The sequence below is a fragment of the Struthio camelus genome, chromosome 4 (assembly GCF_040807025.1).
Source record: "Struthio camelus isolate bStrCam1 chromosome 4, bStrCam1.hap1, whole genome shotgun sequence".
NCBI classification, from domain to species: domain Eukaryota; kingdom Metazoa; phylum Chordata; class Aves; order Struthioniformes; family Struthionidae; genus Struthio; species Struthio camelus.
Window position 1 is genome coordinate 23314709 of NC_090945.1, and position 23895 is coordinate 23338603.

The 23895-nt window shown below is 43.1% G+C and overlaps 1 protein-coding gene across 34 annotated transcripts in view; it reads right to left on the reverse strand.

Moving 5' to 3' along the window:
* The window catches only part of ALPK1 (alpha kinase 1), a 53165-nt gene that overhangs the window by 28717 nt on the left and 553 nt on the right, over positions 1-23895 (reverse strand). For 5 of the 34 annotated variants that reach the window (XM_068941851.1, XM_068941855.1, XM_068941846.1 and 2 more), the window contains exon 2: positions 2819-3051. In XM_068941851.1, the coding sequence (XP_068797952.1) occupies positions 2819-2939 (121 nt within the window). In that variant the 5' untranslated portion in view covers positions 2940-3051. Of the gene's footprint in view, positions 1-2818; positions 3055-9842; positions 9901-12599; positions 12694-12815; positions 16054-21471; positions 21874-22148; positions 22232-23648; positions 23741-23895 lie in introns of those variants that run through there. The other 29 variants (XM_068941849.1, XM_068941854.1, XM_068941841.1 and 26 more) reach the window with 18 other exon arrangements.

The window sequence follows — 23895 nt, forward strand, 5'->3', positions numbered from 1 at the left end:
CACCTCTATGTTTCCCCACATGATCCCATAGCACTGATATTTATGTGCGAATCCAGAGAAACAGAAATGGGATGTTTACACAGAAAGCCCTTCTGCCTCCTTCTTCTGTCTTTCCCCACACAAACTCATGTTTACTTAAATAAAACAGGAAAAAGTGTCAATAAAACAAAGATCAATGGGATGATGTGAACGCTGATATTCTCTCTAGAGCATAAAAACATTCCTGTTCTCCTCCTGTTCCTGTTTTCTATATTATCCTTAATTAAACCATAATCTTACTCCATGCACTAAAGAGCAAAGAATATGGTCAAAGTCTTTAACACTGAACTTTTATTTTTAAAGGTCATCCTTAGCAGCCATCACTGCTGAACGGGTTGGAAGAGTTGTCTTTAGGACAGGACCTGTGTATGAACCCAGCAAGCTACAGCTTCAAACCTTGCTGTGGTGCCTAGTTGTCACCACATGGAAGTAAACACAATTAGTGTGTTAATTACAATAACACGATGGTGTAATCTAAGGATATCCACTACACCCCCACAAAATAATCAGTGGGCTAGCTATTACGGTTTTCAGCTAAAATCCAACTCCCAGAACAAGAGATTATATCCGATAGCTGTTATCTGTGTAAGCAATGTAAATTCATTAATTAACAGGGGTTGAAAAGGAGATGAACCGGCACAGGGGTTGCCTTGGAAGATTTGTAAAAAAACCAAACCAAACCAACCAAACAAAAAAACCAATCTAATACCCATTCTGTCTCCTAAAATAAAGCAAGATGAGGATTCGCTCCTCCTCTCCCCTCTCACCCCCATTTATATGTATTTGGCTTTCAGTTCTTCCTGAGCTTGGTCTGAAGAAAGCCAAGCTAACAAAGACAATGTCTGGGGGAGGGGAGGAGGAGAAACCCCCTCCGTGTTTGTGTTCAGAGAATCCCCTCGGCTCACACTGCTGCCAGAAGTGACCCTGTAATAATGCCATTCTGCAGGAGACACATGTGGGCCCGATGAAGCCGTTAGAGCGCAAGCCGCTTGTTACTGCCGCTTAAAAACCACCTGCCAGCGGCAAGGGGCTTACAAATCCGACAGCAGCCAACCTGCAAGTCTCTGTCCCCTGTGCGCACGCTCGCGTGCGGAGACCGAGAGCAGTTATTAATATTGCTGCCGCTGCCCTACCGCAAAGTATTTATCTCTCTGCTTTCAGCCAGCTCATGAGAACAGTTGCTCAGAAAAGCCTGCGCCCCGCTTCACACTCTGATCACCCATTTCCTGAAGCAGTTTACCTGAAGGACCATGTCTAATTCAGTGATTATAAGGGCACTGATTTACCTTATCTGGAACTAAACAGATTATTTCTCATACTTTGTGGTGTTTAATAGCAGAAAAGGAAAAAGGACGATGAAGGAAAAAAGCGCTACCTGATTAGGAGTTCAAGAGCCTATTCTCAAGAGTGATAATAAAGCTTGAAAGAATTTGTGATGAGAAGACAAAGTACCTTTTGTTGAAAACCAAAAAGAATAGAAAAATCTTCCAGTATCCATAACAGAAACCTGCGTGCCATCCTCTATCACAAATACGCTCAGAAACAGACTTGGGTGCTTCAGAAAGCGACAGCTGACCTCCCAGCAAGAACAAGGATGCTCTCAAAACCATATTTTAAACAGCTCTCCTCTCCAAGACACAGGATTTTAAAAATCAAATTAACATTATGGCCAAGTCATTCAAGCAAAGCAAACCCAAACATTACTAACATTAAAGTGGAAAACAGATACTACTGCAAATGTGTAGCACTAAGCAAAACCAGCACGCAGAACTGAGTATTTGCAGATTTTTCTCTGATGGTTCCCCTCTCCGAAATTTCATCATCATCCCTTACTGTATCTCCTATACCTAGTGAAGTTTTTTTTATTTTTTTTGTGTGGCAGAACAGAGTTCATAACTTCCCCAGGTTGTATAGAAAAAGTGTAATTCAAACAAGTTCAGCAATTCAAGCATGCCCTTTTTTTTGTGAGTAAAAAAAACTGTGACAATTAAGCTGTGTAGCCCTCTGAAAATCTGATTCTACAGAAAACTGAGTGTTTTACACTCTTTCATGAATAATGTGAACTGGAATTCCACCGGGACTAAGAAATAATAACAAAATTAAAAAACCACTCTCAACACAATAAATACCAAAATAAATACTAGTTTTTCACATTTAATGCTAGCATTAGAACAAATGAACAATTCTTTTATTAGAATTCTAAACAAACACTGCTTCCCTTCCCGGATATTTATTCCGGCCATTAGCTGGCATGGATTTTCCTTTCAAGAGGGATTTTGCAAGTTTTTTTTTTCTGGACAGCACTTATAGAGGTCACGCACATTTTACAAGATAAAGATTCAGGCAATGAGCTCTTTAATATATCAGGAGAAGCTGACAAACAGAAAAGGCCCTCCCCCCAGTTCCTATGAAAGGAGAGGAAATATGTGCCCTTATTCAGAAGTTGCATCCTTTTTTTTTTTTTTTTTTTTAATAACTGAAATTTATGTGCATCAGCAAACTTTCGGGCATTGTTCCTCCCAAACTGAACTGTTCCTTACAACCTCATGTTTACTGAAGCCTAAAATTAGAACTGACAGCAATTCACTGCAACAAAGTGGGCTTCTTTCCCTGCCTGCCTGTAGCCCACATCCCATTCATGGCCTACAAATCCAGTCATCTCTTGACACTCATCTGCCAGGAGAAGAAAAATAGGGCAGGGCTGAGGACTGGTCACTGCAGCGCAGAGGCACAGAGCAACCTGCTGGCTTGCTCCTGGTGCCTCTCCTCAGGACCTCACCTTCGCACCGCTGGTATTCTCGCTCGTCTTCCTCGCATGTGTCAGACTTCGCCGACAGGAGCGCGTCCAGAGCTTGCTTGCACTCCTGCAACAGCGTGGCCACAACGTTTTGATTATTCATGAAGCCTGATCCCGCTCTGCTGTGAACTGGGTGTCCCCGGGTGCGCAGTGATCAATTACTTAGGAGAAGACACGGATTTGAAATGAAAAGGATCCCTTCAAGGCTGAGCTACCTGCTGAACAAAAGAGGGGGAAAATGATTAACTAAAGTATCATCAATTATCTGAAAGACTCAAGCAGGGAGAAATAATAGGGGAAATACATGAAAATACATGACAGCCTCTCAGGACAGTATTAGAGGACTGTGTGAAATTACTGTGGGGTCTCTGTAACAAACTGCACAAGGTACGCATCCCCGAGGTACCAGAGAGAAAGGACTTGCTTTTCAATGGAGCTGTGAAACCACAAACAGTGAAGAGACTAGCTGGGGTGTGCTGAACCTCTTCTTTGCATTTAGGAAGCTTGTGCTTTCAAGTACTTTTAGCGTGGACCGAGTTGCAGATCTTACGTGCGCTGCGCTTGCTGAGGATGCTGAGCAAGCTTACCAGGCTCTAGAGGAAACAAGGACACTGCCTCTTATCCAGTGGCACGGGAGCACGTCGCTCTCTCCTCTTACCTCTTCTCATGCTATACCCAGTCTTTCCACACGACACAACGTACTACCAATGTTTGTTTTGACGCAGTAAAGCAGAAATAGCCTTCAGTCTATTCTTCAAGAAGTCTGCCTGAACTAAGAGTCTTTTCCCTGCCAGTGCTGCAAGAGTCAGGAGCTAACCTAGTACAAAGTCACAGGCCCACAGGACGGACACTAGAGTTTATTACAGCTTCACCAACTTTGTGACAGACTGAAAGGACCGGGGCTTTTGTCCCTCAAATGCACAAGGGCTGCCTTTGACAAAGCTAGGCCTCCTCTGATGAGACTAGCTGCTGCTTCTCTCACAGTAGCCTTTCCAAACCTGATCTTCAACCCTGCTTCCTCCTTGCTCTTTCTGTCACACGTTCTGTCCCCCCAAACCAAGGCCCCAATACTTGCTAACCCCTCCTTTCCACCACCCACACTGATCCCATACCTCTGCCTCCCACCTCTCCACACCTTCCCACCTCGCACCCTCATCTGCAGGAAGCGCTCCTGGTGCTGGCGCCACCTTGTGCACTGCTGAGCAGGTTTCAGGGCAGGGGCCAAAAGCACCCTCAAGCATCAGTGGATGGAGGGAGAGGAAATCAGCTGGTAGTGCCCATGCACAGGGTCCAGATATGCTGCAGTTGCTGAGGAGCAGCTTGTATGTGATGTCCAGAGAACCAACTGCAAACCCTTCCCAGTTACTACAGCACCTTTTGGGGGATGCGCCTAGAGGCAGAGGGCCACCAGCATCCCTTTGGACTGCACGTAGCAAAGGCCAAGCTCTCCATACGCACACACCTTTGCTAGGCTTGCCGTAACTCGTCTGCTGTTAGACCTTCAGGGGCTTGTGACACTGCCAATGGCGGTTCACAAAAAACAATTTCCATCTCAGGTATCTCTCTCAGTATCTGCTAAAACAATGCAGCAGCTTCCAAAATAAAGCATGGAGGAAATACTTTTTTTTTTTCTTCCCCAGAGCAAAACAAATTTGGTGACCTCTTCTCTTAGAAAAGCACTACTCCCATATTTTGAAACAACGTAACTTATGAAAACATGACTAAAATTGACCCAATTATAAGCTTCCACAGGAGGAAGGGGAGGGCAGAAAAACAAACATACAAACACGGTTTGCTCTGCTGACTAGAAAAAACTTGTATTTTAGCAGCTAAATTTCTGGACAGTTTTTTCTCTTTTGCTGCAGCTCTGGGATCTCTGGATCGTGGATTTGGTGGCAGATAGCCTGTGTTCTCAATGGCACCAAGCAAGAGCAAGCTGCCAGACTGAAAAGCAGAGGGCAAAAGAGATGCACTCATGCGAAAGGAGAGAGGAAGAGAAAGCCTGCCAGGGAAGGGCAGGTGGAGCAGGGCAAAAGATGGGATTGATCAGCAAAGAGCCTGGAGGCAGGAGTCAGTCACTGTAACTGCCTGGGCAAAAAGAACTGGGAACCCACACAAGGGAGAAAAAAACCTTCCTGACTCTTCAGATGAATGTCAGAGAAAGAAGAAACAGAGAAGCCATAAAAGGGAGACTGAGGGCAGGGGTACAGACACATAAGAGCAATTGGAGGGCGGGATGGACAAGCAAGAGATCAGCTAGATGCAGAGCTGTAGTACCAACTCAGACAAAGCTGAGACTGCTGATACGTTTAATTTCAACATTTCCTAGGCTCTGCAGTTTGGCTTTGCAACCGCACAGTGCTTTCTTGGTGTCGATTCTTGCTGTGCCACACATACAGCTGCAGGGCTTCATTCTACAGTAACTCCACTCTGGAGCACAACACAAAAAGGTCCTGACATGCTATTCAATGAACTGTGAAAGCAGACTGTAGTCTTAATGTTTCGGAGAGTACAAAGCATCCACTAGTAAGAATTCGGGAGTCTCAAGGGTACAGCATCAAACAGAGATACAGAGGAGCTAGGTTCACTTCTTAGGTCTACTGTTGACATCCTGGTGTTGTCAAGTCACATACTCTGCGTCTCATTTCTCTCTTCCAGTATCACATAAACAAAGAAGAACAGAGATCCCACTTGAGATCAGGACTGTTTGCTGAGCCTCTGAATAGACAACTAGATACACCCCAGGTGCTGTGAAGTCAAACTTGGTCGTGGCTGTGAGATGCCTACTGTAAGAATGCACGCACGCACTCTCAGCAACAGCAGAGGTCTTGTCACTGTATTTGTGACTGTGATCCAACGAAACTTGTGCTCTGAAAGTTGTTTAGACAATGAACCCATCAGTAAAAACAATCAAATAAAATATATAATCCAGGCTCTCCCACAAGGCGGGGTCAAGCCAGGAGCTAAGGGTGACCCCCCACGCAGAGCACAGCCCCACAGGGTCTGAGCAGGGCAGACAGAGCTGGGTGCTGGTAACGGTGTGCTGCAACAGCCCCCCACACGGTGAGAGCATGGACCAGGACTGGGGTCCATCTAGGGCCTCCCATCAGAAGATGGGTCTGGAGATAGGGCTGGAGATACAGCTGCAGCATGGGTCCAAAGTTCATCCAGGAGACAGGGCTGGAGACAGGTACCCCTGTGATGTAGCTCAAGCCAGGACTGAAGGCCCCAGGCTGAGGTGAAACAAGGCAGGGGGCATGGGTGGGTGTCCCACAGAGGCTGGTCAGGCCTCCAGGGCCCTGATCCCCTACCCCCTTCCACAAGAGGAAGGGGGACATGGGGAATGGAGCCTGAATGACAGTGCCTGGTTTGGGTGAGTACAACGCATTATCAGAGACAGAGATATGACAGAGAAGAGGTCCTCCGGCAGGATGCTGATGTTGACCACAGCATAAACAGCGTTTTGCACAGTGTGAGTTAGAGACTACCTCTTCCAGGGACAGCACCCAAAAACAACCAAATACTCCTACGGTTGAACTATCTGTCACCACCAAAGATCATTTTTAAAAAGCAGCCAAACTCATGGGATTTGATCACAGCACTACGTCCTAGTCCAAATCCCAGTTCACAAAGTTCCCCTCTTCCTAAGCAGCTCCGCGACAGCAAAGATAGATATCTGAGCCTGGTGACACCACCAAAAAAGCACATCCTTGGGACAAGCAGAGCCCTCTCCTCCCTACCCTGCCAGCTCTAGAAAAGCTGATCCAGTTGCTGGTCATCCATCAAGGAAAAGAAAAACAGTCTTCTCTACTATAATCACGGTAACACACCTATGCTAGTGTTGCTTGCTCTGTGAACAACACTGACATCTGCTAATTGATTCATCCGATTAAACAGCCCTGTGTGGATGGGCGTGTGGCTTCCCCATGAGTACCTCCCAGGTTGGGATGAAGCATCCCTGCCATCTGGCCTTGACTCCATTCCTCTGTGTAACTGATTCGCAAAAATCTTGTTTTCTAGGAAGTCCTCTCTAGAAACAGACACGTACACAGACACGTACATCAGCCCCACTAAGAAAGGTCAGACAGAGAGGAGGAGGTTGTTACACAAGCACACAGAAGTGTGTTGAAGAAAACTTGTGTTCAGCTGTCACCCTCCCAACTCCTAGTAGATACATGTTCCTAATCAAAGTTTTCTATAAAGATGCACTAGAGCAAATAAGTGCTGAGATACCTGCCTTTACAAAAAATAGCATAGTATCAAGTGAGTCAAAAGGGAGCTTACACACAGGCCCCAACTTCTCTGTCTATGCTGCCGCCAAAGCCCAAAACTAGTCTAAAATATAGCTCGTGGAAAGGTAGAGGGCTGCAGCCTGGCAGACCACATAGGTCTCTACTGTAAGAAAGAGGACCCCGCGGCTTTGTGAGTCACACAGAGCATGAGCCTCACAAAGAACTGATGGGGCTTAGCAGGGAAGCTTAAATTAGTGTACATTAGTGCGTTTGTCTTCCCAGGATTGTAAGGATTGACCTCACTGGGAAACTGCCAGACCGATGATGAGGATGCATGAATTTCAGCAAGTGAGAAATTTTTCTTCAAGTACATTTTTTTCCAAAAAGCTAAATAAACAGTGAGAACACTTAGAGTAATAAATAGTGATTTACAACAGCAGTGACAACAAAGTGAGGGAACCACCAGTGCAATAAATGGTACATTAGTACTTAGAGTGAAGATATCCTTTTGAGGCCCATCACTAACGGGAATGATTTGCATCATAAAATCAATTTCAAATGCACCAAAGAGCTTTAAACTATAGCAGCATCCTTTTTACAGATGCCACTTTCACTGTGTGCTTTGTAACAGCTGCAGTATTGAATGACAGCTGGGACATGAAAACAGCCAAGAGCACAGCTTACAACTTGTGGCAAATACAGTACCTAAGACTAAAGCCAAATGGCACTACCTGCACAAAGCTCCAGAAGCATGTGGGACTCTTCCAATGGTTACTAATTAGCTTTCTTAAAGTACTATTAAATCTTAACAAAAGGTATTTAAAGGTGACTTGAGTTTTGAAGTGAAAAAAAAAACAAAAAAAACTAAAAGAGGTCCAAACATTGCTTGATATGCTGCAAAACTGTATAGACAAAAATGCTTTCTAAGGACACACCAGCAAATAATTTAGCTACTACTTTCAAAACACATATTAAGACTCTGACTTATGAAAATAATTTTACATCAGATTGAGGACTTAAGCATTTTCTGGGGACGGGAGAGCCCCTTGACTACAACTTTGGGCACAGAGTGTTTTTAAAAGACTGACACAATTGTTAGGCACTTCAAAACACAAATGATGAAAAAAATCTGTGCTATTTCTGGTTGGAGCCTGGATTAAAAAACATTCTTGCATCAAATATCATGGAAAAAAAAATACAAAGGCCTCAGGGGGAGGGAAAGCGTATTTCTATAGTGGCTGTCTAATCAGAGGTAGGATTGAGAACAGAGGGAGGGAGGAAGGAATTGGGTGGGCTATAGTGAGATGATCTCTTTAATAAGAAATGGGCCATGCTGTGACATTTCAGAGCCCTTGGGCTAGAAGACCAAAAGATCTGTCAAGAGAAAGGAATTTTAAGTTATACTGTGGATAGAAGGAAGCCTGGAAATCAATCTAGCTAGCTTAAGACTACAATTAGCTTTGGAAGCTTTAAAAAAAATTAGATGTAATTGACACATTCAAACTTCAAATACAGCAAGCATAACAAGCGTTTGCTTCTCAGGCAACATCATTTGGGAAATTTTCCACAGCATTATGGTCCTGAAACACAAATTAGAGATTGCCAGACCTTTTCTCTCTGAAAATATATTATCCTAATTTTCATCATAGTCAGGCTGCCCTTCAATTCCAGGGAGACTAATGAAGAGGAAGCAAAGACCTGATGAGTTCCACGCGGAGACTACATTTATGGATTAATCCCAACAGGGAGCAAATAAACCTTATTCCCAGAGCCCTCAGTTGGGACTCAGCACAATCAATTGAGGAATGGATAGTTATTTATGACTGAGGCTGTTTTGACTTTCAAATAAACATTTTAATTATTTTAAGTGCTACACTGCAAGTTAGAATTTGAGCCCTGTTTTAATTTTGATGCCAGCTATGCCTTGCTCTCCTCCCTCCTAACCCCAAACCACTCTGGTCATTACGATCCAGCGATCCTGATGCCTATCACATCCGGAAGCACTTGCCTAAGCAAAATCCACTGGCCAGACAATATGGGGAGAAGGAAGAGACTTGCTGCTTATTGTAGCCGCAAGGAGGCTTGGGCCAGCGTTTCTTTATGCTTGTGTGAGGAAGAGGTAACTCTCTTTAGAAAGAGGAACCCCCTAAGTGGAACTAATAAAAAAGAAAAGAGCACCCCCCCCCAACTACGGTGGGCCTAAGGAAGTTAGAGGCGCTCCTCTCAGAAACCCTTTGTGTTCTCTTTACATACCCTGATCCATCTTTGCCTGATGTTTTTCTTTGCCTGTTTTCACAAGCAATTTTGATATCAAAGTACTTAACTTATTTTTAACAGCTACTTTTCAATTTAAGTGTCTGTACCACTTGCACTTCTGCCTTTTCCCATGAGTTTAATTCAACAGGCTGGAATGAGTCTTCCCTTCCCATACACTTTAGGTCAGGCCAATGCCACATGGCAGTATAGCATTTGTAATAGGTGCTGCGGTAGGAACAGTTGCCCATGATTGTCTGTAAAAAATAGTTTCCTTATTCTAACCAAGTAATGAACTGCTCAACATGAAGACTGTATATAGCAGCTGCTGGTGTAGTGTGGCACATCAGCATGGAGCTTCCCCAGGGTCAAGGAAGCTATACAAATTTTTGAGCAAGATTTTAAAGCTGGCACAGTCTCTTGATTAAATAAGAGGGACAGTGGTGAAATTGTAACAGAGAGGCAGTGCTGATCTATTTTTGCTGCAGACCCCCCTGGAGCTGACTGAACTATAGTCTCACCTTCACTCCAGAAGTGTGCATGATGATAATTTGGTTCACCTTACTTTCTGTAGGGAGACTGAAAAAAAATGTAAAAGATTGTCACTAAAAGAGCAATCGGACATTCAGGCTGATATTTTTCCTTCAGCAGGTAAGAAGTCACACGGCACCCTCAGTTGCTCCCTCTCCCACGGATGTGAGCACGAATCCTTTGGAAACTTTCCCATTACCTGTGTTAAAATAACAGGCACACCTTTACTGGCAGATTTGTCAACCATGGAGGAAAAAAAAAGCAAAAACACAGAACACAAGCTAAAATGATTTAGTACCACGAGCATGTACAGCTTTTCAGCTGATCAGTTAATAGTATCCTTCACCGAAAGTAAATTCAGTTTCCTGACTATTTCAACACGCATGCTTGTGTTTTACTGCAGCATTTAGCTTTCTTTCTCGCACATGGAAGCTTTGCCACATGAAAGAGACAAGATGGTTAAGACAAAAACGGATTTGCTAGGGGCTTTATTTATTTATTTTACTTCTTTGACTTAAAAATTAGATGATTTCTTTTCGTAAAGCTGGATATACCAACTGGCATTGGCTGCATTAAAATAAGGAAGAACCTCAATCAAAAAGCCTCTCCTAAGGCAAGCTTTCTTGTTAATATGCACCAACATGAAAGGCTTTCTTTTCATCCTATACAACTACAGTGTGTGTAAATTGCAGGGGGCTCATTGGCATAAATCTTGGCTGTGACCTCTGAGGTAAACTGGATTTACATTACTTTCTGACAAGAATTAAATGAAGGCCTTGTGGATATATGAACAGCCTTCTAGACTGCAACAGATGGGCATGAATGTGCTCCCTAGGCAAACTATCAGTGACATCTGTGTCCTCCAAATTCTGGTGGTCTCAGCCAATTAGCAGGCAAAAGGAGAAAGAAAAAAAAAAAAAGCCAGCCTCTGCACAGCTACCCCAGCCAGAGCTGAAGCAGAAGAGCTTCTGTTTAGAAATGGGATCAGAAACAGCCTCCAGCAGCAAGGAGATGGTTATCTGGCTGGGTATGCTACAGAGGTAGCATTACAGAAAAAGCCAAAGTAATTAGATGGAACTGATATTAATATTAATACAGAACAAATGCCAATCACAGTTAAGCCTGTGTAAGGCTCGAGCAACAACACTACCATGACAGATTCACATTGACATAATGGGGAACAAAGTTTTGCCCAGTGTTAAAAAGCAGAGAAGGGTCCAAAGTGAAATGGAGTGCTTAACCTGGCTAGCTCAAACGCTGCAGAAGCCTAACTCTAGACCTGTATTCAAACTAACACTACATCCTGCTTTCCTTGTAGAAGAGCGAGCTAAGTATCCAAATACAAATTCTGCCAACGCATGATCTGCGCTTAAGAGCACTCCTCCTCCAGTAGATAAAGTTCAGGCAGATAATACGTTCAACAGTGGCCTTACCTACCCGGTCCAAAGCTGAGATTAGTGCTTTGCGGAAGAACATCAAAGTTGTAAGCAGAACAGGAAAAACGCTTTTATGTTTTTGTTAGAATGGCAATTGGGATTTTTTTAACGCAGCACAGAAACAAAAGATTTGTTAAAGTTCCTTTTTTTTTTTTTTTTAATAAAAGTAACTCCAAAGCTTCATTTCAAAGCTAACCTTAATCAGCGAATGTTGCTCTTTTGTAACGCCAGCAAGGTTTTAAGGCTGGGGTGGAAGGCGAGGGGGGGGGGGGGATCAGCCACAGAAAACATTATAACAAAACCACAGAGCCACCAGCCACCTCATGGAGCTCACTAAAGGAAACATTTGAGAGTCAAAATGATTACTGAACTAGACAAGCTCCATTCTGCTAAACGTTCCCTGTATGAGATCCACATTTTTAGGCCATTATTCGATCTTACGAGGGGCGACCGGACAAATAACAATACATAAAAAGTCAGTCCTCATGAAACTTATGTTCCTAGGTATTTCTCTCTCTTCCCCAAATTTTTAACCAATCTCTACACCCAGCTAACTATCCCTCCCATGGTAAGAGCAGGCAAGATCTCTGGTTAAAACCAGATCTGTGATGGAGCCAGTGCTTAGTGCTGAACAAAAGCACCTGTTGTTTTGCCCTAGTAATGACTTTTCAGAGTGGCAATTTGGGCTCTTTCCCCTCATCACTGCTATCTCATGCACCACTAGGGGATGTAAAAAAGGGAATAATTGAGGGGCAGATCAATAAATTAAAAAGGTTTTTTTTTAAAAAAGACGACAATTAATTTGGTACAGCACATATTTTTAGATCAAAGATGCCTTTGAAGTGACAAACCCTTAATCCATAAACTACTGAAGCACTTCCTTTCTCTCCCAAACTACTCGTTGTCAAATAAAATGCAAGTTAAGGAAATTATCTTGATCTGAAAATGGCCAAAAGAAGCCATCACCTAATGACAGCCTTGTCAAAATGACAATTGGGGAAATTGTTAGGAAGGCGAGGCCTAAGGACTGGAGGAATAAGCTTGCTGTTTGCTCTAATCTGGTCAGGCAGGCCCCACACAATTCCAGTCAGTTTGCTGTGTGAAACAGCTAAGTCTTTGTCAATGCTAATAGGGGCTGGAAAGACTTCACTTTCATGAATATGTATCACCACCCCTCCACGTCTACAGAAAAAAACCCTTCAAAACTGCAAAATAAAAAACAACCCACCAACAAAAAAAAATCCCAGAACAACAAAATCCTAAGCTGTGGGGCTGGGCCGAGTGAAAAACTACTAAGTAATGAAAGCTCACCTTTGGCAAACGGAGCCAGAAGGATCTTCTTCCCAAAGTCCTTCTTGGGACTTTTATTTCCCAGCACCCTGGGATGAGGCACTTCAAGTCTTCACTTGTAAGCATGAAAAAGCAAAATGACCCATTGAGGTGTATTACATACATCACTGTATTTTACATCAAGTATTTGTCTGAATGTGCTGCACAGACATCAAAACCTTGGCCACACATACACACCACTGGGCTGATAGGACAGAGCCGCTCATGAATGCCTGCTTGCTTGGGGGAGGAGGAAATAGCTCGTGGCAGGTCTAAACGTTTCCATGTGCAAAGGTTTCAAGTCCAGGCACTGAATCGGTTTCATATCAGGATAACAAATTTCCTGTGAAGTTTACAAGTAAGTGGCATTAAACATTATACCTGGAATCATCTTTATTGATTACATGCCACACGCTAATGTGATAAGAATGGGTTCCTTTACACGTTACAACACACCCAAGGCTTTCACAAGGGGCCAGTGACTTCCCAATGCTCATGTTCAGAAAATTTTCTGAGAGGTGTTTATGACCTTCTGCAGATAAAACCCTTCACAGCTTCTCAGGTCAGACAGTTTAAATCACTGATCCCCTTGAAGTTTTAGGGAGATATATATACACACACACACATATATATACACACATGTGTGTATGTGTATTTATATTATATAAAATATAAATATATAAACACATACACTACACTAATTCTTAAGAACTCAAAAGACTGGCGTAAAACTGGAAAATGAGAGCTAATTCAAGCCTACTGGACTGCCAACTGAGGCTAATGTACGCACAGAAGTTGCTTTAAAAGGATGAAATGGCTCAGAAACACGTCAGAAATATTGTCTCTCTGCAGACTGATCCTGACACTCCTGTAAGCACTAACCTGCCCTTTAAATCAATGGAAAGATAGACAGGGAAAGAATGAAGAATTGAATCAAGCCTATACCTGTTACAGAAGACCCAAATGAATATATTTAAAGATATGGTGGATTTTCTCTTGGCTGGAAAGCTGCGACATTGTTAAAGCGTTTGATAAGTTACCTTCAAACGCTTGTTATCTTCTTAAGCTTTGCTTGAAACACTGCAAACTATCTTAACTTACTAAAGAGAAATTACGGTGATGTTACAAACTTCACTTTTTCTCCAAGTAACAAACAGAATATAGACGTCTGACTTGCAGCAGAGATATCAAGACACAGCGCTCAATTTTGAGGGTGTGCAATATTATGCAACGTTTGCTGCAGACGTTTCCATTTCATTAGCATATTCTACTTAGATGAAATCCAGCAATGAATGCTGTCCCTGATCTAAGGCTAATCCTCTTTAAAGAGCTACAGGCTATATTAGATGTGGCCACAGCCACGGTTATGCCATGGCTGAATCACTTTGAAGCCTATTGAACAGTGTTCCCTTGTGAGACTATACACGAACCCAGAAACCAATGCTCCCTGTGTTGCGCAATCCTACTGTTTTCATCACCAAGGATTTTAAGAACTAGAACCTCCCTGGCCCCAAATAAGGGGGCTACACAAGAAGGAAGAGGTACAAGGCTGCCCTCACTACCTCTCAGTGACAATTTACAACTAAAGCATACACACTAATGTCATACAAATACCTCACTGCTAAACATCATCAGAGAGCAACTGCTCAAAGGGAGGGTTACTGGAACAACAGAAGGTAAAGATGAACCAGGCGTCAGCTTCCTTGGGTAAAAGCTCGGTCCTACAGTCCAACTTTTGCAAGGCTTCTGAAATACAGCAGGATACAATGGCTCAGTCTTAAAGGATGACAGACAATATAACCCTGAATGGGTAAGAAACAGGAGATGCCAAAGTAAGAATATTTGTCAAAACACAGTTCCCTCCCTTGTTTTCTTACACCTGTTCCACTTTAAAGCCCTTTTTGCGGAAAGACTCACATTTATTTCAGTAAGCTTTGGTTTAGGCCTATTTAGGTCATTTAGTTTTAGGATGCCAGCTAGAAAGAGCAGTACCACAATGATTCATCAGAAACTGTAAATCCACCAGAATTTGGAGCATACACCTGAGGAAAACTGACAGTGTTGTATTGTTCCAGCCAGCTCCACAACTAATAGACATCACAGGTAAAGTTATTCTGGACAGGATCATATGTATTTTTAAAGAAAAACTGGGTTATCTATCTTCAAGGCAGACTGCGTCTCTTGCACGCAGGTACCATTTTACCCCTTGAAGTGTGAAATAACGGAACAGAGTATTTATTGCCACACAGTACAGAATGAGGAACCTTTAACACCTTAACATCTACACAAACTCCAAGGAGAGAAAAACGAAACACTACATTCACTGACATATTGTTCCTGCTATATATCAGCAAAGGACAGTTTCTTTGTTTTAGAGCCTATCTTTAACTCTTGAAAATTGCTGCCTTTGCTCAATCACTGCTTTTGAAGGGAGCTGTAAAGGTTGGTTCTGTTCAGTCTGCATTTCTACTCTGGAAATTATCTCCATTTAAACAGTGCGGATTCAGAGACAGTGAGCAGATCCAGTCACTACGGTAAAATGTCATCCTCTGTGAAGGTAATATTTAAGTTCCTTGTTTTTTAAAAAAGCACTTCATCCTGAATGTCGATATCTTACAAAATTTAGAACTGCCACTATATATCTGGAAGACAAAAGCGTATCACTCCTCATGTGGTGCATGTAAAGGAGCATCTGGATGGTATTAGGAGGCTGTTTCGAAGTGTGCTGAAGTCACAAAGTTTCTGCCGTCTGCCAAATCATTTCTGTAGACTTTAGGTCAGTTATCACATTTTTTACACTCCAATGGATTTACTTCTGAGCAAGGAAAAACATGTTGCCATTTTTAGACTTTTATCAGTTCCCAAAACAGTATTTAAAATACTTGCCAATAGCCACCCTAGGTATTGTGATGCCTTTGATTATCTGGCGGCTGATATCAGGCCACCTTGAGAAACTACAGCTTTGGACAGCTTCCATAGCTCAGTTCTTTAGAAGAAAGAGCAAAGAGCCCTGTATCAAACTGAAAATGCAAGGCTTGTCATCTGGGGTGAACTCACTTTCCTGAAGCATAGCCTTAGCAGGCAGGAGTATTCCAGTTCTTGCAAAGAATGCTATCAGGTCTCTTAATGGTCAGATTATAAAAGTTAAAAATCCATCACTTGATTGGTTGTAACACCCCAATTCAAGTTTTCCTCGTTTACATCTTCAACTTTAGATTTGATATGAAAGATGGAACTTCCCTTTCCTGGCATGCCATCTACTGCACAAACTCAGGCCAGGTGTCACGCCCCATGCTGGGTTACCAAGAGCAACACAGACTTCTCTTCAACAAGCGCTGATAACGTCCAATCTCATTAGGCTTGTGAAATTTGACAACGTCAAATCCTCTGGTATCATGAAGAATCTCTGGTCATATGTGAGAAGTTTACAGTGTATCTAAAGGGGGGAAAAATAACTAAATCACATATGAATTCTACACTTCTGGGAAACAATCCCTAAGCATCTCTAGTTAAACTTAAAAGACTTGAAACACGGTATGAATGGACCTGCCGTATTTCCATTTGACTTTAGGGTCACAACATTTATTTGCTCATGAAGGGAGAGCTAGAGAGAGGTCTTCCTTATTTTGTGTGACCAATTTGCAACCTGCTGTACATGAACTAGACGTTGGAAAACAAAGGAATCTAATTTACCAAGTCATAAAAGGAATGCCTCAAGATATTCCCAAAGCACTAGTTTTTAAGGTCACTGGAATTTAAGCAGAACAGAAGGAAAAATCTGATGTGTAAGCCAAATATTTTCTCATTTTAATTTGCGAGAAATCTCACAAAATAACTAATGTCTCTACACTTCTAGCTGGCAAGTACTTCTCCTTAAAACTAGAGGATCAAATCCTCCACTGGTAGATTACCTCCACGTACAACCGAAGAGAGAAGACCATCAAATAACTGAAAACTGGGCTCCCAGTTATTGGTAAAGCAAAGACAACTCCAGTAGGGCTAACCACCAAATAAACCCCTGCTTTCTAACTATTTTTAAAAAACAGAGAGTGTTCCTTTATTCTACAGCTGTGAGGAATGAGCACAGTTGCAGTCAGCAACTGTGTACAGAATACTCATCCCCAGCGTGTTTCTCTAAGTTGCATGAACGATTTCTCATTTTCAGCTCCACTGAAATTCATTAAGACACTCTGAGAAACATGCTCTGCTCCAAAATGCTTAGACTTCAGCCTTCATCCCAACTTCAGAAAAGACAACAGGGAAGAGCTGACAATTCTTCTTATGCATCAGAGTTTAAGGCCATTTGTGTTTAATTTTAAGCAAGAAGCAATTACTGAGTACATGTTTTATGGCACTGGACCTCCCTTATTCTTCTTTTTCCACTTCTTGTCCCCGCAGCTCATGAAAGCTGGTAATCACACACAGCTTGTCTCCCATAGAGCGCTGCATGAGCCTTCCTCCAAAGTTACAACCATCAGTAAGAAGGGGCTCAAGTTGCAAGGAATGTCTCTTTCCACACTGTCCCTGCTGCCCTTTGTATTTTTTTGCCCTGGCTCTCTACCAGTTATTTACAGGGAGGGCTGCCGTTCCTTAGACAGAATAAGGAAGGGGATGCTGAAGATTCACTGCTGGGTCAGCTCAGGGTTCTTGCTGTGCGATGCCAGCAGGCTGAAAGGGATCAGTCTGTTCCACCTCACAGCCTCTTGCGGGTGTTTACCTCATCCCTTGACATCCCATGACAGTGTGGTTTCACTGTCCTATAAGTCATTCTACAGGTCCCAGTGACAAAACAAACACACAGTGAAGAGAATGACCAAGGGGGGTAGGAAAAACAATCAGGAGGATGGCAAGAGGGAAGAACACCAAACAAGAAGAGGGCAGGAAGACAGAAGAGAAACTGAGACAGTACAAAAAACACAGAAACGGGAGAAGACAAAAGGAAAAAAACAAGACAGATTTGGGTGGAAAACCAGAGGCAGACCATGATGCTGAAACAGAAAGAAAACAAGAGAGTACTAGGAGAGTGGCATATACAGAGTCCACCTTGTAAGATATAATTCTCCTCACTAGTCAAGAGAAGCAGCAGCATCAGGAGTTGATTCAGGTCAGATGAGACTGAAAACAGAAGCATTCGTTTTCCTGAGTAACGGAGAAGGACTGAAGAGGTAAATGAAACATGGAGGGAACTGCACTCCCTTTTGCCTTTGGAAAACCTCCTAAGTGCTTCACAGTGTGGAGCTATTCTTGGAAGCGAGATCCAAAATTTCAGTGAACGCAACTCTTTCTCGTGCATATCTCTTCCCTCTCACACCGAGATCCAGCTGACCATCTTGCTTTATATTTGGAGTACATGTGTACAGGACCACTCAGAGTGGTTCGGTACAGATATACTACAGGTTGCTTTATTTGATTAGCCAGGCACATTTATTTTCTGTTTAAACATGAGGCACTTGGCTGCTGTAAGGTAATAACAATTAACTGCAGGATCTAGCTACAGATTGTTGCTTACTCCTTTATGCCTTTCCCAAATGAACTCTTGGAAGCTGCCACTGTCGTTATTACCATTTATTTAAAGCACCACAACAAGCTCTTGCAATATCAAAATAACTCCTACTCAAATGAAAAAAAAAAAAAAAAAACAGAATCATCCCCCTCTCAGGCAGAGGATCTGTTCAGCATGCTGCAGCGCCTGTGGTTACCTAGGGGAAGACACACGGGCAAAGTCTGCAGCCAACCCTCCCTCGTGACAGGGAACCCCAGCCTCGCCACCAGAGCTGGCAGCCGTCCTGCGAACAGGCACCCTGGCCTCATGGGCGCCAGGGAGGAGGTGCAGCGGGGCTCAGGCCCCGCTCTGCCAGGCTCCCAGGGTACACGTTGCCCCAGGAGCCCTTGAGCAGCCGGGAGCTACGCAGGGCCTGTGGCTCCCTGTGTCTAATCAAACATTGCCACCTACCGGCTACTGCACCTTCAGGGCCCTGCACAGGGCAGTAAAGAACTGCAGAGCTGGAAACAGGACAGCTCTATGTATTTCTGCTCTGAGGATTTCCAGTACCTTAAACTGGGCTAATTTGAACTGAATCAAGAAACGGGAAGTGAGATAGCCTGAGAGGAAAAGCAGAAGGGCATAACTTTTCGTATTTGAATCCAGCACGTATGATATTCACAGGTTTAGGCAGCAAGTATTAATCCCTGGCGCTGTCTACGCACAGGTAAACACATCCACTGGCCTTGGACTTTACAGCTCTAAAGCTATAATCAGCGCTCCGTAACTACTACTGCTCCTCCTCCTCCTCCGTGGCTCTGTGTGTCCCCGAAGCACGAAGGACCATTTCAAGCCACCTCTGTGCTGCCCAAAGGACCAGCAGGGGCCCTGGGACAACTGAGGTACAACTCCAGCGTGCATCCTGCCACAGAGCATGCCCGGGCCTGCAAGATACATGCCCACCGCAACTCGGTAAAGGCAAGGCATGTAACGCTGCGGAGAGTGAGTGGACAAACTGCAAGTCTATTCGGAGATGTGCCAGAAGGGCTGAACAATTGAGGGAAATAAGGAAAGGTCTGGGTGGTAACTCACTCAGCTATTACATTTTTCCGAGGCTTTCCACTAAACCCACTAGATAGGCTACACTTCAGATGTTTAACATATATGATATGCAACATATGAATGCTTTGCTTATGTCCCTTTGTGGTGAGAGTTCAACCTTGCAGAATAATGACATCTCTACGTACTTGCTTTTAAGACCAAAAAAACAATGCATTCAAATCCACCCTGGGTATTTTCTAATGCAAAGTTTGACAGAGAAGGTCACAAGTAGATCACAGCTTTCACTTCCGTGTTCACATGATGACACCATTAACAAAGCCAGTATACCAGCGAGTCAGAAGCCCAGTAACCAGAAAAGGGTTACCAGAGAAACACTGTAATTTTACTTAACAGCTTTTACAAGCACAGTTCCCCTTTATACCTACAACTGCTCTGTCAGGTGGCTGGCCAAGCTGCGGACTACATCTGCAGTTTTGATAATCACATGTAAAAGTTTGGCCTTGGGCATGAAGGAAAGAACCACAGCAAGATCTCACCATCACTGAAATCAGGCCAGACTTGCTGTTGATCTAACAGGATGCAGATTCTTTCATAATACTCATTTAAATAGCAGAGGAAAGTAGAAAACGTCAAACTTGCCCGGGCTACCTCTTAACTAGCCTCCTATCTTGCCTCCAAACACAGGTCTCCAGAATGGCTTTACACAGCAAGAGAAACAGAACTACAAAGAACATGTTTCCTAAATACCTGAAAAAATAGTATTATCTGTCACAGAATTCCTGACTCATAAATAAACCAGGTGGATCATTAAAAGTCTTGCCAACAGCTCAATGTGCCAGAACACACAGAAAACTATCATAGGGATGTTTTGCTAAAGTTTCATCTATTTTCTTGTTGGCTTCAGTTCAGTAAAGTCACTGGCCGCTCCCGGAGAAGACAACTTAACAATCCACTAACTATCCTCAGCAAATACAGGAAATTCAGCTACACCTGCTGCTCCTCCTTTAGGTACATCTTCAAATAGGAAGTTGTATCACAGAAAGAGTAGGCTGGGAGTAGGTTGGAATAGCTGACCTTCAATGCCACAGCTCAAACTGCCAGTCAAGTAACTACCAAACATGTTTTGGATGTGTTAAAACAAATTTACCTCTCAATCACCATAAAATGGGTATGCTTTTTATCACAATCAAATTTGTCAAATAACAACATTGTACTGCTTGTATCATCAGTCACCTTCAGTATTTAAAGCCTGTTAGATTTTTCTGTGATACTCACTGACAGAGCTTTGTCCTATGAACATCACCGAAATCAAGATGTAACAGTTCAACTTGGTAACTAGAGAAACTCTTTTAAAAAAACCCCACATGCCTCAGAAGCACACCTTCCACGCCATCTAGGCAAAGCAACAGGGAGGACAAACTGAATCTCCAAAAGGAATCAAAAGTCACTCGAAATTTATGTTCTTCCACAACGGATGGCTACAGGGGGAACAAGGGGGCAGGGAGAGAGAAGCTTTGTGCTTAGCTATCCAAAAAGAATCAGTTAGGTTACAGATATATATATAAATACATATACATATATACATATACATAAACACTGTCCTTTCACTCACTAAGTCAGAATGCATGTTCTTATTATTTCTTACTGATTTATTTTTAATACTCTTATTACCGAACATGAACTTTCTGAAAAGAGAAAGAAGCATATTGGTCTTCAGCGACTCTCAGGTTTTCAAAGCTGATCATGACTGAAAGCAGTTTAAGAGTTCCCAGAATTTTCCACCTTACAGATTTATATATTTAGGATCTGGAGTCATCCAAAGCCTTAATAAATCAGACCAAAGTTCTTGGCCTTAAGAATCAGACCAAAGTTGTTAAAACACAACGCCACAACAAAACCACCCTTACCCCCATCTTTCAGCTTACCCTAACCACCCATTACAAATATTTAATCAGCCAAACCAGCTAGCACCTCTAATATGCCACTAATATCTTACACAGAGAAGCCACACTGGACATGATAAACCAGCATCACAGCACATTGGTACCAGAGGAAACACCCACTTAAAGTAATGGGCATTACTTTTTTTCGTACCTCCGCCTCTCTTACAATTGGCAAGGCAATGAACATAGGTGTCTTAAAAACAGAGTCAGTCAGAAGATAACTTGAACAGATTGCATGGCTCTGCTCCATCTTTATTTACACACCCAACGTGCTCTTTGTAATCCAAGGGAAAGCTATGTGTCAGTGGCTGTGCAATCTGACTTGCGTAAGCTTCTATTCCCAAAGGGACTGAGATTCCAAATTTACCTCGATTTTACCTCTATTATCAATTTCATATCTCCAAGGATGCTAGAGAAGAGAGAGCTGCTAGTAGATCTTCCAGGAAGAAAAGTGCCTTTTTTTCCAATAAGTAAAGTGGGGAAAACCAAACAGGCTTTGTAAAAAAAACAAGGGAGGAGCCAGTTCCTGCCTGTGACACGTTACAGTCTGTGTGGACATCGCAAAACAGGATGGCAGAGAGAGCCGTTCCAGTAACTAGGCAAATGTTGACATCAGCTCACATGGCTCGAGTCCCAGTGTCTTGGGCACAACACAATCCTGCCCAGCCCTATAAGCTTTGGGTATCTATTTGCAGTTTCCCTTTTTTGTCTAAAGAAATTCAAAAAAGAAAAAAAACGTAACACAGGAAAGCACTCTAGTAAATCAAGTGACTATTACTGCAGGAACTGCTTAAGACTACACCCAAAAATATAAATGCAAAGAGCCTGAGTCTTTTCTCATACAAGGGGAAACTTGGAGTCATTTTCCTGAAGCTGGTAGCATTCCAACCAATGTAAAACTTGTAGAAGAAAGGAACGTTAAATCCAATTCCTGTCATCTCCTATGTGAAGTCATGCAGAACTATATTTAATTCAAAAGCTAGCAAGAAATATGTAGCTAATATGAGGTGACATAATCCTAGAAAAAAAGGAAAGAGTACTCACATAGCTCAGTAGCTACTGGTATCGAAAGAATTCGATCAAAACAGATCTGGCTCTCTCATAGTACGGAAGTCTTGAAATAGGCTCTGTTTCCGAGAACGAAAAGCAGAGAGGAATTACAACAATCAGCACATGCAATAAATGGAATGATTGCATAATTGTGGTTTTTCCAGAAGGTGGTAAAGCATTTCTGAGTGAGCATACGTGCCCAGCCCAGGCTGCTGCAAAAAAGGCATTCCAGTAAGTGAGCACCTTTAAAGAATCTCTGCTTTCGTTATCTGCTTTCGTTTTTTCGTTTATCAAAACGACTTCTTTCAAAACAAAATGCAACCTCGTTTTTGCGATGTAAAGGGAGAAAGATATATGCAGAGAGCTTTTATCTGCACCCAGACTATATGGTATGAAAACAACTGCCAAAGGAATTAGCAAACAAGTAATTTACCAGTTTATTGACTAGATAAAAGGAACCTGTAAATGAAGCTTATATGAACTGACACAAACATTTTACAGCCTATGCCAAAGCAATCAAATTTCCCATACCTATTGAGATATGACAACCTTTTTACAGCCAGCACTACACAAATGCACGCGAGGTACACAGTACTCTAGGACTAAAGTTGAGGTTAAGACTTGTATTCTACACTCTGGCATGTGTATGGGAATAACGTTACTTACTAAGAAAAATTAAGCAGCCGAATGAGAGAGAATTGTATGTTTTTCCTATTAGATGGATGGTAAAGGTGCCCTAGGACTGCCAGTAAAATAAAGTTTTCGACTCAGCTTAGATAAACAGCCAAGGAAAAACTAGATTTTTACCAAAGGCAATTGAATGAAGCGAAACCACTGTTGCTTCAGGCAGAACAAAATAACTGAATATTTTAAAGTAGTCTTGATTATAAAACATTATCAAATAACTTTGGAGGAGTCTGCAATTGAAATGATTTTAATTTTTCTGAGGTCTGAACCTGCATCCTTGGGCTCACACACTTCGTGACATCAGTGTGCCTACTCGTATAGGAAATGGCTCATGAACATGCAATTTTTACACCTCTCTGTAAAATCCCAGACAGAGGTGAGACTATTTTTTTCCGCTTAACCACTGCAATAAAAGAAAAACTCTGCCCATTTTCAGAGGAATCACGTAAGAACTCCCTAGCAGCTGGAGAACACAGATCGATTTTTTTCTCCCCCCCAAACGTGAAAGTGGGCCGAATGCAGTTTTAAGAAGCGTGAGAAACACAGGCTAAGGAATACATGGGCTGTGAACCCAAGAGGCACTGAAAAACCCCAGCAAGGACACACGCCTGCTTGCCAGGACACCTTATGGGCCGAGCGACACCAGTACGGGTACACACAGGGCTCTCTGTATTTACAACCGTCCCACGAGCTGTTGGCTTCAGCTTGCCGCCACAGGAATAACAACGGTTAAAAACCAACAAACAAGAGGCTTTGAAAAGGACCTCGAGGCATCATCTAGCCCCCCCAGTCTCAAGGCCCGAATACCCCAAGGGTCTTTAGCTGAGCTCCTCTCCCCCATCTGCAGCCAAGGGCTCCCCACGCTGTTTCTATGCGGTCTGTCCCTGCGCTGCTGGCAGAAAGCGCCTCCTGCACCCTCAGTGCAGTGCTTTAAGCCCTTTGGCCCTTGCCCCGTCCCGACCCCCTGCGCACCGACCTTCCCGCATGCCTTCCGCCACCCCCCCCGCAGCTCTTCCCCAGCGCGATCCGGCCGGTCGTGCCCCGGCCCCTCTCC